The 16,775-nt window shown below is 40.8% G+C and overlaps 1 protein-coding gene across 3 annotated transcripts in view; it reads left to right on the top strand.

The window, feature by feature from the left end:
* The window catches only part of RABGAP1 (RAB GTPase activating protein 1), a 75,688-nt gene that overhangs the window by 44,083 nt on the left and 14,830 nt on the right, over positions 1-16,775 (top strand). For all 3 annotated transcript variants that reach the window (XM_042786437.1, XM_042786438.1, XM_032982207.2), the window contains 4 exons: positions 11,471-11,584; positions 12,546-12,620; positions 14,862-14,987; positions 16,147-16,290. In XM_042786437.1, coding sequence (XP_042642371.1) covers positions 11,471-11,584; positions 12,546-12,620; positions 14,862-14,987; positions 16,147-16,290 — 459 coding nt within the window. The remainder of the gene's footprint in view (positions 1-11,470; positions 11,585-12,545; positions 12,621-14,861; positions 14,988-16,146; positions 16,291-16,775) is intronic.

Genomic DNA, 16,775 nt, shown 5'->3' with positions numbered 1-16,775 from the left:
ACTGCTTTCTTCAGTCTTTATTTGCTGTTAGGGGTTCTGTACTTGTTTAATCTTCTTACCACTCAGAAATTTGATTCTATTTGTTGGAATTCTGACATGGCCCAGTGTCAGAGTGCCAAGAGGCAGTCTTGAATATTTGTCACAAATCTTTGACAGGAAGAAAGTGGTACAAAGTCCCCAGGCGCAGAGAACCGCAGGAGTAGCACGAGGTTGTGCAAAGTCATTCTTACTGCAGACTTGAATGAGAATTTCCACATTTCAGTCTCACACTCCATCACTGTGGCATTGTTCCTTTCCTGCTCATATAAAGGTTTTACCTGTAAGAAGTCCTAAATTTCAGCGTTTTGTCTGGTCTGAAAAAGATACTTCCATGGCCTATACGTGATGAGATGGAAGCATTCAGTATGCAAATTTAATAAGCAGACTTTTCAATATTTATTGTGGTATTACCAAGTGCTGTGATGATAACAGATGTACTGAACCTTTATGAGTCGGGAAGTCTGAAAAATTTCAGGCTGATCTTACTCCGCATCAGGGTTTGAAGTTGGCAGAACTTCTGATTCAGATCAGTGCTTTAAAAACCATGTTTCTTAGGAACTAATATACGAGCATAGAAGGCTACCTTTAGACGTTACAAACAAAAGGCCCATATTGAATATTTCCAGTTACTTGATTCATCTATTGTAGGTAATTTTAATTTAATAAGAGGAGGTGGAGGTTTTGGAGGGCTTTTGTTGTTTAACACATTTTTGGTTCTGGGTACTTGAAGCACCTGCTAAACGTTTGCCTGACCTGGCCCTTATTCTGTTGTTCAGTTTAGAAACCTTTTTTCTTCCCTTCTATGACTTTGCAGAATATGACACATTCCGTGGTGTCGTTCAGGGTAAACTTGGGTTTTATCTCACTACCAATGCTATCTGCAGTTGGCCAAGCACAAGTTTGTAACTCATGTTCTTCTGAGATCCAAGAGGTATAAAGGCCTCTGTGGTTTTTATACTTAAATGAAGGAAGAGTAGCTGTCTTCTCTTACACAACTTAAAGGAATGGACACTTTGCAAATGCTGGAGTTGTTCTGTTGAGGCTTCCAGGAGGGGAGAGCCTGGGGACGCTGTGCTGCTTCTCTGCTGTCGCAGCCGGCCCGTTTCCTTCCGTCTCCTTTTTGCTCTCCACTTTCCGTTCCTGTTGCTGAAATTCAGAGCTCTGGAGAGCATGGTTAACATAGGGGGTTTTTATCTTTCACATTCTTTATACTATGAATACTGTTGTTTGTGTGTGACTGTGGTCTCAGGTCAGTGTTTTAGATGTATCGGTCATTTTGGGACCCCTTAGGCTTCGTAGTTGTGTGGGCTTGAAATACATTTGGCTCAGGTCAAGTTAGACCTTAGGATAAGTCGCAGCTGCTGAGACCACTGGGCGCATCAGGTTTTACAGCCTCTCCTTTAGGATGATGGGAGAATCCCCCATCGTGTAAACGACCTATTTTGCACTAGAAGAGAAATGTTCTGACTTCTAGAGGCTGACGTTGTAAAGCTTCTCAGTTGTTATTTCCCTTATTGCCTGTGCACTGCAGAGGTACCGCTTTGAAAGACATTTTCTGCAGATAAGCAAAGGCAGATTTAGTACTAAAATTATGTATGTAAAATGTTTTTGGAAGAGGATAGCTCTTAAAAATTAAAATTTAGTATGTGTAAAACCAGACAAAGTTGTATTTAGAGAAAGAAACTGAAAGTTGTGGGCAGTGGAAACAACTTGCTGGACAGCTGTGCCTGTGCTGATGGTAGGAGAGAAATTGCAGTTCTGCCAAAACAATGGAGTATTTAATTTGGGTCATATTCTTTACAATACATTTTTTTAAAAAATGAATTTTAAACTTCTTTTGCTTTGCTGCACTCTGAAGGCAGCTCGTCCAAGCCTCAGGGCTCCTGTGCCTGCAGCAGATGGATTCCCTTCGGACCAGGAGTGGTGATCCAGCCCCTCCATTTCAGTTCAGGTCAAATGGGATAGTGCCAGTGTGTGTCATGGTCAGCCATCTGAGGAGTTCTAGCAATAGGGAAATAATCTGATATGATATACTTTTAGTCAGCTTTTCAGTTTTTTTTTTTCTGTGACATGCTTTCTAAACACGTGAAATGTTCTGCTCATGCAGGCAGCTTGGCTGATGGTTCTCCACTCAGTATTGACTTCTGTCACCTTTTGGTTTTTATTCCCATTGCGGAGTTTAAAACAAGCCACAGGCTGTGTCTGCTCTACACGCATTTAATGGTAGTTGCAAATGGAAGCATTTGCAGATTTCACCCATATCATATTTGCATCTCTTGAGCTTTAGCAGTTGATGAAAACATTAACATAATTTATGTTCCTATATCCTGATCCAGGTTTGTTTATTTATAGCTTCTGGTGTGCTTTGGCAATCTGTCCAGTCAAAACTGATTCTCTAGCTAGTGAATTTGTGGTTGTTTAAATTGAGAAACAGAAGTTATTAACGTCATCTTGGTTTTGTCTGGAAGACATTGAGGGGGAATGTGGCGATCGCTGAGCTGATCAAAGGAGGCGTGGGCTCTGCTCTGGGGAGAGACCAGGAGGCCAACTCACTGTGGGACTGTACCTGTACGGGGGTTGATAACCAGCAGCTTTATTTGCTGAGAAGTTTTTAGAAATGCTGGGTGGATGCACATTGTGTTGAGTTATATTTAGGGTCTGGGTTTAGGTAGGCAAACGCGTTTTGCAGTTAGCAGTCGCTGCCTGTGCGGAGGGTGGCTGCGCCTGGGCAGCTCCTTCGCACGAGACGGTGCCTGAGCTGCGGCAGCCGGGTACCTTGGGTGGTTGGGGAGAGGGAAGGGAGTCTGAACTTTTTGTTCAGACCTCTTTCTTTTTATGAATTTGTAAGATGAGGATAGCAATTCTGTAATTCAAGCCTTTGGCTTCTCTCTGATGGTCATTACTGGAGATCCGTTAATGAAAAAGTTAAATAAATTCAAGTGATTCCTTGTAAAGATGAACTCAGATCTTGCTGTGCATATGCGAGTCATTCTTAAATGTTACAAAGATCATGTGATACAAGCAATCAAATGCTTAATAAACCAAGTCATTACTTTTATGGAAAATTGAAAAAAAATTCTTCTGGGATTTCAACTGTAAATGAATCCTTGAAAATCAATAATTAGATTAGTAAAGGATGACATTTTAATATGCTGGCAGGAATATGGAGGGATTTGTCAGGGGAAGCAAAAACAGACTTTGCACTAAAGTGGCTTAGGTATATTTATAGTGCTAGTGATTTTGTGTGTGTGTGTGAAATCTTTGGACTATTTTAATATAACGTAAGGCTTTGAGCTTTAGCTAACTCAAATTGCTCGTTTTATGAATTTACATTAGTACCACACTGTGAAGTATTTTTAAATATTAGCATTACTGAGTATTAAAAGTATTTCATAAAAACATTTTTTTAAAACATTTTCTGTAGATGCTGTCAAAGGAATTGATGTTTAGTGTACAAAGAAATAAAACCTTGAGGGCTGTAAGGTACCTGTATGTTTCTGATCACCTCAGTTTTTGAGGGGTTAGGTATTTCTTGAGGTTAAATTGTTGTCATTAAAACCTACGAAAATAATGGTGCAGTTAAAACCTTTCAGACAACAGGAAGCGGCATTACCTCCACGCTTTTGAAGTGTCTGAAAGGATTTGCAGTCTTATACATTGTCTTCACAGACTTATGTCTTTAGAAATGCTGTACAGCACAGTGTTTTGCAAGTTCCTATGCTGATAAATTTCTCTCATATGTAACCTTTGAAATCTAGTTTCTATTGTAATTCTAGCATGTAAACACTAGATTCAATTTTGTATTCCTCTAATGAATGCAACAGGATGGAAACGAGTTTGCAGTGGCTAATGATGAGCTTTTTTACTCTTCTTAATACTCGTGGGTATGTCTTTTCTTCAGGGATTTCAAAATTGTATTCGTACCTTTTCTAATTGGTTATTGTTTTTTTTTTTTTTTCACGTGCTGTTTACAATTAAACTGCAAGCATGGGAGGCTATGTGTGCATGTGCTTTTAGGTTGCTTTGCTGAACGAAGTACAGTGGAGCGATCTTACTTTCAAGGATGCTCACTTTTCCTTGTGTCCTACCTGCTCCTTGCGCCTTCACGGTAACTGGGACAGCAGAAGCCGCTGGTGAGATTATTTCAGTGTGTTCTGTGGAGATCTGAGATTTGTCAGAGGGTCGCTACAAGGAGTTTTGTTTGGGAGACAGCCCAGCTCCTTACACGAGTAGTGTTATGGCTGGTAGCGTTTCCCTGAGTGCCAGTGAAAAGGCCAAGAATAGACAGAATCGCAGGTAAGAATGTGTATGTGTGTGTTTGTAAGAACTTTGTGCACCTTTTAATGCTAGAAATTGTTTTGTATTAAAAGATGAGAAAGCAGTGTGAGTGTGAAACCCCTGCTATGAAGAACTGTGGAAAAAAATCCACCAAAGCTGATTAGGGAAGCGGACAGGTGAATTAGAGCCAATCTGACCCTTAACGCTCTAATGCTGTGTTTAATTCTGACACAGTGGGGAGGGCTGGGGTGTCAGCCTGGGCTCCTCGATGTTCCTCGTCCCTGCCTGGGTTTGCTCTGGTTTATACTCGGCAAGGGAAGGGGGAGGTGGTGGTGATGGGTGTTTTGGTATGCAAGGCAGCTGAGGAAGAGTTATCGCTGTGGCTCCAGAATTACGTATTTTGTGCCAACTCAGAATTGTTGTTAAAATACAGGGGAGAGGGGTACTTCTACCCCATCGTTTTAATAGGCATTTCTGTAGCTGATTTTTCAACTAAGACTAATAATAAGAAAAACTACAGTTGAGCCAAAAAAATGATAAGTTACTGATTTAAAGTAATACTTGCATATTTTTAAATATTAAATGGAACTAGATAAATCAGAAGCATGTAAATATCTGATTCTAAATCTTTGCATAATTATTTCCAAGAGGTAACTTTGCTATGAGCTATTAAAACTCAAAGAAATGTATTACTCCCTTTGAGATGATCTGTACCCCAGCTGTGTCATACATCTCTTGGCTTGTTTCCTTTTTGATGTAGATGTACATACGTATATATATGTGTACTGTGTGGCTGTACAGTTACTGCCACGTTAAATTGCTTGTTTTAAAATACATATTTATATAAGTATTTTACATATGTATGTGTGTATGTGTATACATGTATTTTAAAACAAGTAATTTAACGTGGCAGTAACTCTACAGTCACACAGTTTAGGGCTTTGTACAATATGTAATTTTAAGAATGTCAATGTGGTTCTTAGAGAATTTTATAAACACTTTTCTGAATCTTATCAGCACTTCCCATCCTTAGAGAAACTGCACAGTTTTCAGTGATTGTTCCACTGGTTACATTTTTGTCTGCCATTTGTTCTGGATTGATGTAATCTTGATACTAAAAATTTCAAGGGCTGTTGACGCATTTCACATAGCCTAGGATTGCCTGTTCTCCAAATATATGGATCGTGCATCAACAGTACTAAGTAGCCTTACTGTTTTGCCTAAAAGCCTAGCTAATTTATTTAATATTCTCTCTTTAAAGAGAGGTCTCTGGAAGGGGTAGCATATTTTAGGATGCTCCTTCTCTTTAAAGGGAAACTCAGAATTGAATAGCAGTACTTGTTGATCAGTGATATTATTGTAGCCAAAGGATGCATGGGTGGTTTAATAGGAAGTTTTTGCTTAAAGTTTCTTGATGAAATGTAGTGTTCTACAGAGCTGTGTGAAGAGTGTAGTTTTTTATTCTGAAATGCACTTGTACACTTTATTTGAAAGGTCTGAATGGATCATAAATACATTTAAGAAATAAATGATACGTCACATGTTTTCACGTCTTGTCTCGGATGACTTTTATGTAACTGTGCTGATAAAGGTGTGCTTGTTTGGGAGTGGGTGGGGTTTTTTTCCCCTTATCTTGATTGCTCTAAATAGTCTGGCTTGTACGTAATTGCCAAGAGCAGGAAAACCTTCCAGCATGCATTCTGTGTTTATGCTTTATCCATACATGATGTAGGGCACTGTAGGCAAACTCCTCTGTATGATTTTCCTGTGGGAAACTTGAGCCCTAAAAGGAAGCGAACACAGCAAAAGGGCTTGATATCACAAGGGATTCACTTTTATTTTTAGAGTTGCACTATATTGCCATATTTGGACTGAAAGTATGCTGTATCAATTCACTATTGTATCAAACTGCAGCTGTCTAACCATTCCGAATTTGTCTAAATTATTCAGGTTTTTCCACAGATACTATTTATTTGTGAGTGTTCTCGGTAAGTGCTAACTCCAGGTAACACATTCTGTCAGCAGCATTTCTTGTGAGAAGTTAACAAGTACACTGCTTTGAAAGCGGGTTTTGCGATATTTCCTTAAGGTCTCAGTAACAGGTGTAATTCTTCTTACCGAAACCTTCTCACAGGGGTTTGCTCCAAGACAAATGGAGGAAATGCATTCTGTGTAAAAGTGAGTGTAAATATTGCTTATTAAAAGTAATCTTGGGAAATGCCATCAACCTGCAGAATAGACCTGGTGACAGTATCCTACTAACACTGAAAATAGCTATTGAAAGACTCTTTAATGCTTTCAGATGCGTTGAAAATGTACAGATCTGCTCGAAATAAATTGTCCCCATCATGTAATATTACCCTCGTTGCTGCCGAGGGAAGTTGCAGAGTTGGCTTTTTCTGCTTGTTGCAACTGCTGAGAGCTGTCCTCTGGCTTGGTGCTCTCTCGGGTGGCTTGTCTGTGCCTGGCACAGAGAGGCCTCGCAGCAACACGCCTCGTGCTGATCCGACCCTGGGCGAAGCAGGTAAAATGCCACTGATCAATTGAGTCCCTCGACCCTTCTCACAGTAATCTCTGACTGTGTGACAAAATCCTTGCCAAGTCGGTGGGACCTTCCTAAGAAATAATTGCGCTATGAAAGTTGATTCTGTTGTGGCAAGAGGGAGAATCAAGCAGAGTTTGGGTTTTGTGGTGGATGTGTTGGATAACTTGCCCCAGTGAGCAAACTTAAATATTTTGAATCATTCCGGGGATGGGTGCAAGGGGAATCTACAGTTTGGACCTCACCATTTTTCCGCTTCTGCGTTGTTTTTGAAGTCAACCCATGTCTAGGTAAAGGCTTTATGTTTTTGTGCCCCCATCAGATTTCCCTGGTAGCCTGGTGCGACAGGAGTTGATCCTTGGGTGGCAAGCCATTCCTAGCAGGCAACTTCCTCTGCTTCTCTGGAGAGATCTTATTTGGTTTTCCCTTGTCCCTTCAGCAATTCTTTGCTGCTGGTTCTTCATCCTCTTGGGTTTATGTAGGGGATTAGGAGGAATAAACCTGACCTGCTGAAAACTGCAAGTAGATCAGCCCCATGAAGAGGCACTAGGAACTCCAGTTCGTCCGTGTCTTCTAATTGTGGCTTAAGCAACAGAAAAAGCTTCTCAAGTAACACAGTCTCAGTCTGAAGATGTTGATTGATGTTGTGACTGCCTGATATGGTTTGCAGATCCTGGGATTGTCCCTGGAAAATCATGAAAATACAAGGAAAATGTCTTTTAAGTGTGTTCAGTTTAGGAGGTGGGAACCAATATGCTTTCATATACAGCTGATGCAATAGATGAGCTTTTATCTGCTGGGCTGTGTCCTGGTTTCCATAATTACTCACATAGTCTTTTTTTAAATCAACTGGAGAGGAAGGTTTCAGTATAACTCCCCTAATATTTTGAAAGTGCATAAAAGAGAAGGAAGAAGGGTATGAGCATCTATGTTTTCCTGCTTTCTTTCAGAGCAGTGGACTGTTGTGAGAATTCTAATCTTTACAACACTTGCCTCAGTTCTCATGGCTGTTTTCCATTCTGTTATTACTTTCTTTTTCTTCCTGTCATTCTTAGCTTTATATTTTTCAATCCCAGTTTGTGAAGGGTGTGGGTTCAAAAGGGTTTCCTTCAGTTCCCAGTCCCCTGAAAGCATGAGAAATTGCCCATTGAGCCAATTCTCACAGCAAGGTATAAAAATAGGAGTAAAGAAAAGGTTATACAATGCTTGGATTGCAGCAGTTTGTACTAATGGGGAGATTTCAAAGCCATGGTTTGAAAAACATTTTTTAAACCTTATCATTTCCGTTAATTTTTCTCTCCCCAAGCTATGCCTCAGCTGCAGGAACTAGTGTTACAGACTGCTTGAAGAATTGTACTGAAACATAGGAGTCAAGTGCTGAACAAGTCACGCAAAGCCAGAGGGAGACCACTAATTAGTTCTCTTTAGCCATAATGAATGATTTGTTTGAGAAGCCTATCCTAAGAGTTTCTAACCAGATGCTTTGGTCTCTGCTATTAAGTAAGTGCATAAAGAGCAAGTAGATTGAAGAATGTTTTGCCACACAGGTAACACTCAGGAAACCCGCTTGCTTGGTACCACAGATTGCTGTTAGCAGTGAACAGTACCTGTGCTCCTGCAAAGCAGAGTACTTGACCGTAATTCAGTCTTGCAAACTGTTAAGAAACTGAAAGTTATCACTAAGGCTGTATCCACATGCTTTCAAGTTTTCAGAATCGTTTCTGAGCATTGTCTTTCTCTACTTACTAAACTAGCTGAAGGTAACAGCCAGCCGCTATTGTACTTGTCTTTGTTGATTTAAAAGGCTTATATTTACATGACATTTATTTAGCATTGGATTTTGTTTGTTTCTGATTTCCTTATCATGAAACAGACCTCCTTGGCATGTTAATTATTATCAAATTGAAATGCTGAATGGTATTTTTGATATAATTTCCAAAACAATCCAGTAACTTGATTCTAATAGCAGTGTAATGCTTTCCTAATGAAATGTCTGTGTTAAGCCACAGAGAGGAGCATTAACATTGGATTAAAATCAGAAGAGAAAATCAAGCACACTCTGGTAATTTTGTTCTTGTTTGCAAAATCATTTTGTGAAGAATAAGATCTGCTAAAATCTATATTTAATGATCTTCACTCTGATTACATTGTGTACTCTTTTGCTAGCTATTTTACCTCTAACCTTTTTCTTTTGTTTGTCTGACAGAAAGATGGGTTACTTGAAATACAGTAAAACTTTTTTTTAAATAATAAAAAAAAAAATTCTCTTCTATTTTGCTTTCACAGAGCATCTTGTATGTTTGCAGTGTTAGCCTGGACATTGTTACATGGTAATCTCACATGTGAAGAAGACTGGTTTTTATCTGTGTGTTCAGTCATTGCCAGGGAAGCCACCTGGCCCTTGCACTAGCAGTGGTGGCTTAATGGTTATTGTGGCATCTTTTCAGATGATTCCCACTACCAAGGAGCTCTTGCTCTCATCAGCTGCCCAGGAAGATCATCTCTGAAATACTGGAAAGAGGGACCAGTTGCAGGCAAAAAGAAATACCTACAGACAAATAGAGGGCTTTTGTTTCTGTTTTGTTTTGTCAGTCTGGGTGCTAGCAGTGGTTACAGTGATCAGTAGATAACAGCTGGGTCATGACTGCCTCAAACGGTGCGAGACATTATGGTGAAACGCGTCCATACAAAATCTGAAACCTGACTAATCGGCAATCATGAAACATGGCATAAAATTATAGAAGTAGTTCTGGAATTGTAGAGGTCACTGCAGATTTTTTAATTCAATATGGTGAGCACAATTTCAGATTCAAAAGACACATTAAAATCGCCTATTGCATGCTGGGTAAATTAAATGTTTTAAAGAGGGCTTGGACGAATGATTTCTGTTATATGCTAATCACAGAACAACTTTGGTTGGAGGGGACTTCAGGAAGTCACCCCGTCCAGCCCTCTGCTCAGAGCAGGTCTTACCAGATCAGGTTGCTCACAGTCATGTTGAGCTGAGTCTTGAACCCCTGTGATGATGGAGACTTTACAGCCTCTTTCAACAACCCATTTCCATCCACATGGAATAAGCCGCTTGATCTTCCAATTTGCATAAACGTTCCTTGTGAAGTAAAGGTTTTGGGAGCTGCATCAAATCTTTTGACAGTTATTTTCTGTGTGCCCAGTTAGTATTTTTTTCATTTGTATCACTGTTTGGTGTGTGCTTTTAAAATGTATTTCTTATTGTTGTTTTCTGTATTGAAGGAGGATGTGTGATGTGTGTGAGCTGTTTCCATTGGCCTCTTGAATAAGCAAATTACTTCCTTTGCTAATGAGAGGGGTAGATTTCTCTGTTTTCAAAGGATGCTTTTCCTTACAGTGCTGTGAGCTCTGGCTTAAATGACTTCACTAGAAATAGTTTCAAACCAAACTGAATGAGATGGATCAAAACCTCTCAGTCACATGTCTAATGACGACAGAGACCCGAGGAGACCTCCGTGTGGGAATGGCACCTGCCTGTTTCCCATTTGGCCTGTGCATCTGTTGTAGAGGGCAGATGAGGTTAAGCTGGACACTGTTCACAAACGCTTATCGTTTCTCTTGATAGGCCTGACACAAACCTCTTCCTTCCGTATTCTGGAAACTTCTTTTCTGGATCCATCTCCAGACTAAGTTATCTTCTAAGGCATCCTCAGCAAGACTGACAATTCCTAATAGGGTGGGCTATTTGAGGCCAGTATTGCCGACTAATTTAATGGAGATCGTTTGGTGTTTAAATCACTCAGTTAAAAGTCAGGAAGAAAAGGTCCTAAGAATCCCGTTTACTGTAATTATTGTGCTTTGTCAAATTCCTTTAATCTCTACCAGGAGTTTTCACTGTCTTGTGTAGGACTCATCCTTGATGCAGACTCTTCTTGGTGTTTCTTCCAGTTGGTCTTTTCAGTCTCTTGTTCACGTTTACTGGTTTTCTTAATTGTATGCTATTTGTTATTGTTCAGCTTTCCAGCTGTCTAAGGCATCTGTAACTGACTGCATCAGAGCAGTGTAAAGAACAAAGTTCTGTCTTCCTCATGCTGAAATGCTCAGCTCGTACAGGCAACTGTCCCTGCATTATATAATGTTTTACTGTATGATACTGTCTTTCTTGAGCTCATACTCAGTTTTCTACTTTTCTATTGTCTCATTCTGTGGAGGGGATGAAGAGTGGTTTCTCTAGCTGAACCTAAGGCACAGGAATTTGGACAGCAGCTGCTTACAATTGACTGCTACTCTCCTCAGTCGTGAGATAAAAAGTGTGACTGGGCAGTATTTGTGTTCAGAAGTCTCCAAGGGAAGGCTGCTATCTGCATTGCAATGCCCTGGAACACTTTTGTGTGTGTGCTTTTTCTGCCACTCACTGACCATTCCCAGATGTGCTTAGGTAACCAAATCTATCAAGATTGCGATCTGGAGCTGCCAGCCTGCAGGCAGCCTGTTCTGGTTGAGTAGACTGTGTTTTGTTCAATTTAGAACAGTGTACAGAACACAATGCCAGTCTCCTAACTCTTAGTCCTAGCATATTGTAGTTTATATTCTTCTGATGTGTTTTTTTGTTTTGGTTTTGTTTTTGTTTTTCTCTAATAGGAGTCTCCGCAAGACAGTGCTATCACCCGAGACATCAATCGAACGTTCCCTGCTCATGATTATTTTAAAGATACAGGGGGAGATGGCCAGGACTCCCTGTACAAAATATGCAAGGTATACTTCAAATTCTTCTTGACCGGTTTTGGTTACTTGTGTTTAACATCGTTAGCAGATGTAACTGTTACCTGAGAAGACCGTGTGTGCACTACTGCTGACTGTGTCATGGAGACAGGCTCTGGCACTAGACTCAGTCTGGCTGTTCACTGTAGATGTTTAGCTGGTGGTTGTGCCGTTTGGATAGACCTAAAGGAATAAGCTCTTCTGGATTCCTGAACACGAAGGTGCTTGGTACAGAGACTTCACATGATTCCAGACATGTCAGCCTGGATCAAGCTGGGCAAATTACATGCTATGATGGAGATGAGGGCTAATTCTGTACCGATCAAGAGCAGCTCACCTTTGGCTGCAGCATGTGCCCTAATTGTCAGTATCGTCAAGACATGCTTGCAAAGTTAGGGACACGTGCGGGGAGTCATGCTGATGTTGCCTCATGGAAAAGAAATGTTCTGATGTTGGGTATCTCCTTTATGTGTAATGTATGCCATAAACAGTTGTCAAGTACTGTTGTCTTTAAAACTGGAGACAACTATGTACCTTCCATAAATGTTATAAAGCCATAAACATGCATTGAAGTTGCTTGTTTAAAGGAAGAAATTAGCAAAAGTGAGCAGCCTGTTGTATTCAGATATCTCAACTGGGATGTTTTAAGCTTCCAGCACTCTGTTTTGTGTTCCTAGTGTTTCTCCCTCTTTCTGATGTCCCTGTAGGACCAGTTCAGAGGCAAAAGCACTTAGATAAGTGGTTTAATAGGCTGCAGCGGTCTTGGTGCATCACTGTAATGAGCCACTGGCACTATATATCACATTTTGATTTTCATACAGGTTATCCCTTCATTAGAAAGACAACTGATGCACCTTGTGAAAATTTCATGGAGCTATCTTCAATGCAGTGTTTTGTTTCCCTTGTGTTTGTAGCTTGAGACAGATACACTGTAAAGTCTTGATTCTTTTTTTAGGCCTACTCTGTCTATGATGAAGAGATTGGCTACTGTCAAGGCCAGTCATTTCTTGCTGCTGTGCTGCTTCTACATGTAAGTGGTGGATTTTGTTCCCCATTTGTTTTAAGCTTAAGAGTAAATATTGCTTCCCTTGCCTAGAGCAAATGTTGGTAACTGCTAAACTAGTAGGGTTGCAGCCCACATATCCACTTATGGTGGTCAATAATAATGTGATTTTAGACTGAGTACATTGTTTAAGGCTTACTGTGGTATTTGTAACAGCCCTTGTCTGCAGTCAGCGTTCATTTCACTGTGTTTCTGTTCCAGGACCTTTTCCATTCAAAATTCTACAGGCTTGTACTCATGATGACTAGTAGGCATGGAATTTGTGTATAAGACAACACTGTAAATGTTTCTGTTAAAGGGTTTCAAGGTCAGATTTAAGCTTTATAGAAGACATTTCTGTTGGAATCAGTCAGAAATATGGATGGTAATTGCCGTATGTCTTGTATACACAGAAGTGTATTTATGACATTGATGGGATGTCAGTTTATTAGGTCCCAGTGCTTTGAACACTGTGCTGCCTACATGGGCTATTGTAGGCCTTTGTGCTTCTTGGTTTGAGAGGTTAGTGAAGGATACAATAATATTTCATTTTTTTTTAAAGATACCGAGTTAATGCTTTTTTTAAACGTAATTGTTGGTAGAAGTGATCTCATCAGAGTAATATCCTTTAATTACTTGTGTGTTCAAAAGCTAGAGAGGTTTCTGCTTACTCTATATCAGAAGCAAAAGTTTTAGATTCACTAATGCTTGGGAAACATGAGAGGAGTAGAAATCTGTACAAATTATTTATAGACCGTCCTTTTTTAAAGGAACGTCTGCTTTTTATCAGTGTTTCTATTGCAAGCATGGGTAGTTGAAACGGAGAGCAGAGTTCCTAAGCCCAGTAGTGTTTTGAGATTTCTTTTCCCCAGCTGCTTTTTAGTGACTGTTGCTACCATAGAGAACGAAGTATGAAGACTTCTACACAGTTTTCAGTGGAAGAGGAAGTCTGGTCTTCAGTGGAGGATTTTCTATAATGTTGTAAAGTGGAGGATATAGAAGAGATGGTAAACTCCATTCAAAAGCCAAACGATTAATGATAAAAACCTTTTAGTTCTTTGTAACTGTAATCTGAAATAATTACTTGGTGAGCAAATAATTCTTTATTACTACACTGAATCAGATCAAGGGTGATACTTTTTGGTAGGAGAACTGAATACTTGTACTGAAACATACGTGCTTTCAGCTGTTTCATTGTCATATGTCCACTGTTTTTAATATCCATTGCATTAAAGAGACTCACTGTCAAAGTGAACCATGTGTTATTCTGGAGTTCTCTTTAGCAATAGCTGTTGCTTCTGGGAATAATGTATGCATTTAAAAAGACTAAATTTCAAATAAGTTTCTTTTTATTTTATTCTCTTTTGAAGTCAGCCTTTGGAGTGTGGCTGCTAGGGAAAATAAATATTAAAAAGAAACATTGCAGAAAAGGAAATTAAGTTTCTATGAGTCCTTTACTACCAGTTTGGAATGTCTCAGCAAAGTTTTCAGTTTTAACAAACTCCATCTGCAGATTAATAACAAAATACTTGAGATGGATGTTCTGTCCTTTACAGGAACAAATGACTGACTTGAAGTCAGACTTTACTATGGAAATATGAAAACTGAATTTTGATGTTGGGAGGGAAAAAGTCTAAACACTGATGAGTTTTGATAAGTGTTTCTTCAGTTTTTGGCAGGAAAGGGTTATTGAACTTTCCCAAACCAATGCTGAGTTGTGACATGTGGAACTTCTGTTAGCAGTTACTGGTCTCTCTTATTCATGCCATCTAATAAATAAACATCAAATGCAATAATATCATTTTAAAAGGTAAATATATTGTTAAGAATAAGGGAAGGATCCTGTTTAACATCTCTAGTAATACTGCTTCTGTCTTAGGTGACATAGGTGACAAAGGGTTAGGATGTTCAAAATCTGTATGAATCTGACATGATTTGGAACAAAGACCAAGAAACCGCTCTGGTCGTGATGTCTGAAAGATATATTTATAGTTGATTGATTGAGAGGTGGTTTATTCAACAGAATAAGGATGAAATGCCATTTGCAACACTAGACTCATTTTGTGTTTTAATATTCTTGTTTATTTTTAAACTGGATAGGGTCAGACTTTTAAAGTAGTGTCAATTTAGCCTTTCTGCAAGAGGGAGGAGAAGGGAGGTAAGTGGGCAAATGGAACTAATATGAAAGATTTAAATGCTTTGTGATAAATACACTTTCCTCTCTCACAGATGCCTGAGGAGCAAGCTTTCAGTGTTCTGGTCAAAATCATGTTTGATTATGGACTCAGGGAACTTTTCAAACAAAACTTTGAAGATTTGCACTGCAAGTTCTATCAGCTGGAGCGCCTCATGCAGGTAGGTGTTCAAACTTGTGTGAAGTGAATGGGTCAGAGTCTGCAATTCCAAACTAGCAATTTATCTTACACGAGCAGTGCTTGTGACCTTTTTGGAAGGATGAAGCATCCTGGGCTGCAGCCAGAGCAGGGGGGGCAGCAGGGCCAGGGAGGGGATTGTCCCCCTCTGCTCCGCTCTGGGGAGACCCCCCTGCAGTGCTGGGGCCAGCTCGGGGGCCCCCAACAGCAGAAGGACCCGGAGCTGCTCGAGCGGGGCCAGAGGAGGCCACGGAGATGCTGGGGGGGCTGGAGCAGCTCCCCTGGGGGGCCGGGCTGAGAGAGCTGGGGGGGTTCAGCCTGGAGAAGAGAAGGCTCCGGGGAGACCCTGAGAGTGGCCTCCCAGGGCTTAAAAGGGGGACAGGAAAGGTGGGGGGGGGCTCTGGATCAGGGGGTGTGGGGGTAGGACGAGAGGTAATGGTTTTAATCTGACAGAGGGCAGATTGAGATTAGATGTAAGGCAGAAATTCCTCCCTGTTTGGGGGGTGAGGCGCTGGCCCAGGGTGCCCAGAGCAGCTGTGGCTGCCCCCTCCCTGGAAGGGTTCAAGGCCAGGTTGGACGGGGCTGGGAGCCCCCTGGGCTGGGGGAAGGGGGCCCTGCCCGGGGCAGGGGGGTGGCACTGGGGGGGCTTTAAGGTCCCTTCCAACCCAAACCAGGCTGTGATTCTGTGCTTCTACGAAGAGGGAGGACTCCAGAGCAGTGTGGTGCCACCGGCAGTGTGCAGTAAGTTTGAAGGCAGTCGGGTCTGCCGGGCTGGCGCGGCTCTCGTACGGCCTGGCGGGGCAGGGACTTCTGAGCTCACGGGAGCCGCACCGCGGAGCGGCTTTGCAGGGGCAGCACAGCCACTGGCTGGGTTTCCTGTTAATGTGAGAGCTCGGATATTGGACTCACTGTGCATGTGATACAGTGTCCTTCGGAGCATCCGCACCGAGGCGAGCGTTCGGCATCCTTAGAAGGTCCTTTAGCCTGATAGGCAGCTGCCTGGTCAGGCACGGGGGGATGCAGAAGCCTGCCTTGCTGTGCTGCTTGTTGCTCTACCCTACTTCTGTTACTTTGAGATTTCAGCTACAGTTCCAAAATAGTATAAATTAACTTTGTGTTTATGTGGGTTTTTTTATTATTAGGAATACATTCCTGATCTGTATAACCACTTCCTGGACATTAGCCTTGAAGCACACATGTATGCTTCCCAGTGGTTCCTTACCCTGTTCACTGCAAAATTCCCTCTCTACATGGTCTTCCATATTATTGACTTACTCTTATGTGAGGTATGTGTTATAATTGGAGACTTACACTGCTAGCAGCTTTTGACAGTTTCTCACTATCTTGATTCATGTCCTTGTTACTATCTGTTCCTTCAGAGCTAGGCATGTGATAATTATTTTTATGTAGAAGTGTTATGTTACTGCAATGAAAGAGTTCTCAGCATTTAAAAGATTTAAATTAGGAGTCAATATCTATGTAAAAGATTTTAATTGCCTATTTTTTATAACTGTTGAATCTATATGAGATTCCGTACAGTGCTCATGGGATGAGAGTTAATTTAAAAATATGTGGATGGCTCTGTTGTTAAATTATATTATATGCAATGATAACTTATCTTTTTTCTAGAATATTATTGCATGGAGCCATTGTGTATAAAATTGCCCAGCTAACTCTCGTGCTGGTAATCTAACAAGCTTGGAGCTCTTTCTTCTGGAAACTTGGAGTCTCTTAATACTTCAGAGCATATATTTAGAGAGCAAAATTCTTT

The sequence above is a fragment of the Tyto alba genome, unplaced genomic scaffold (genome assembly GCF_018691265.1).
Source record: "Tyto alba isolate M040663 unplaced genomic scaffold, T.alba_DEE_v4.0 Super-Scaffold_11, whole genome shotgun sequence".
NCBI classification, from domain to species: Eukaryota; Metazoa; Chordata; class Aves; order Strigiformes; family Tytonidae; genus Tyto; species Tyto alba.
Note: the sequence above shows the minus strand (reverse complement) of the source record. Positions and strands in the feature narration are given on the sequence as shown.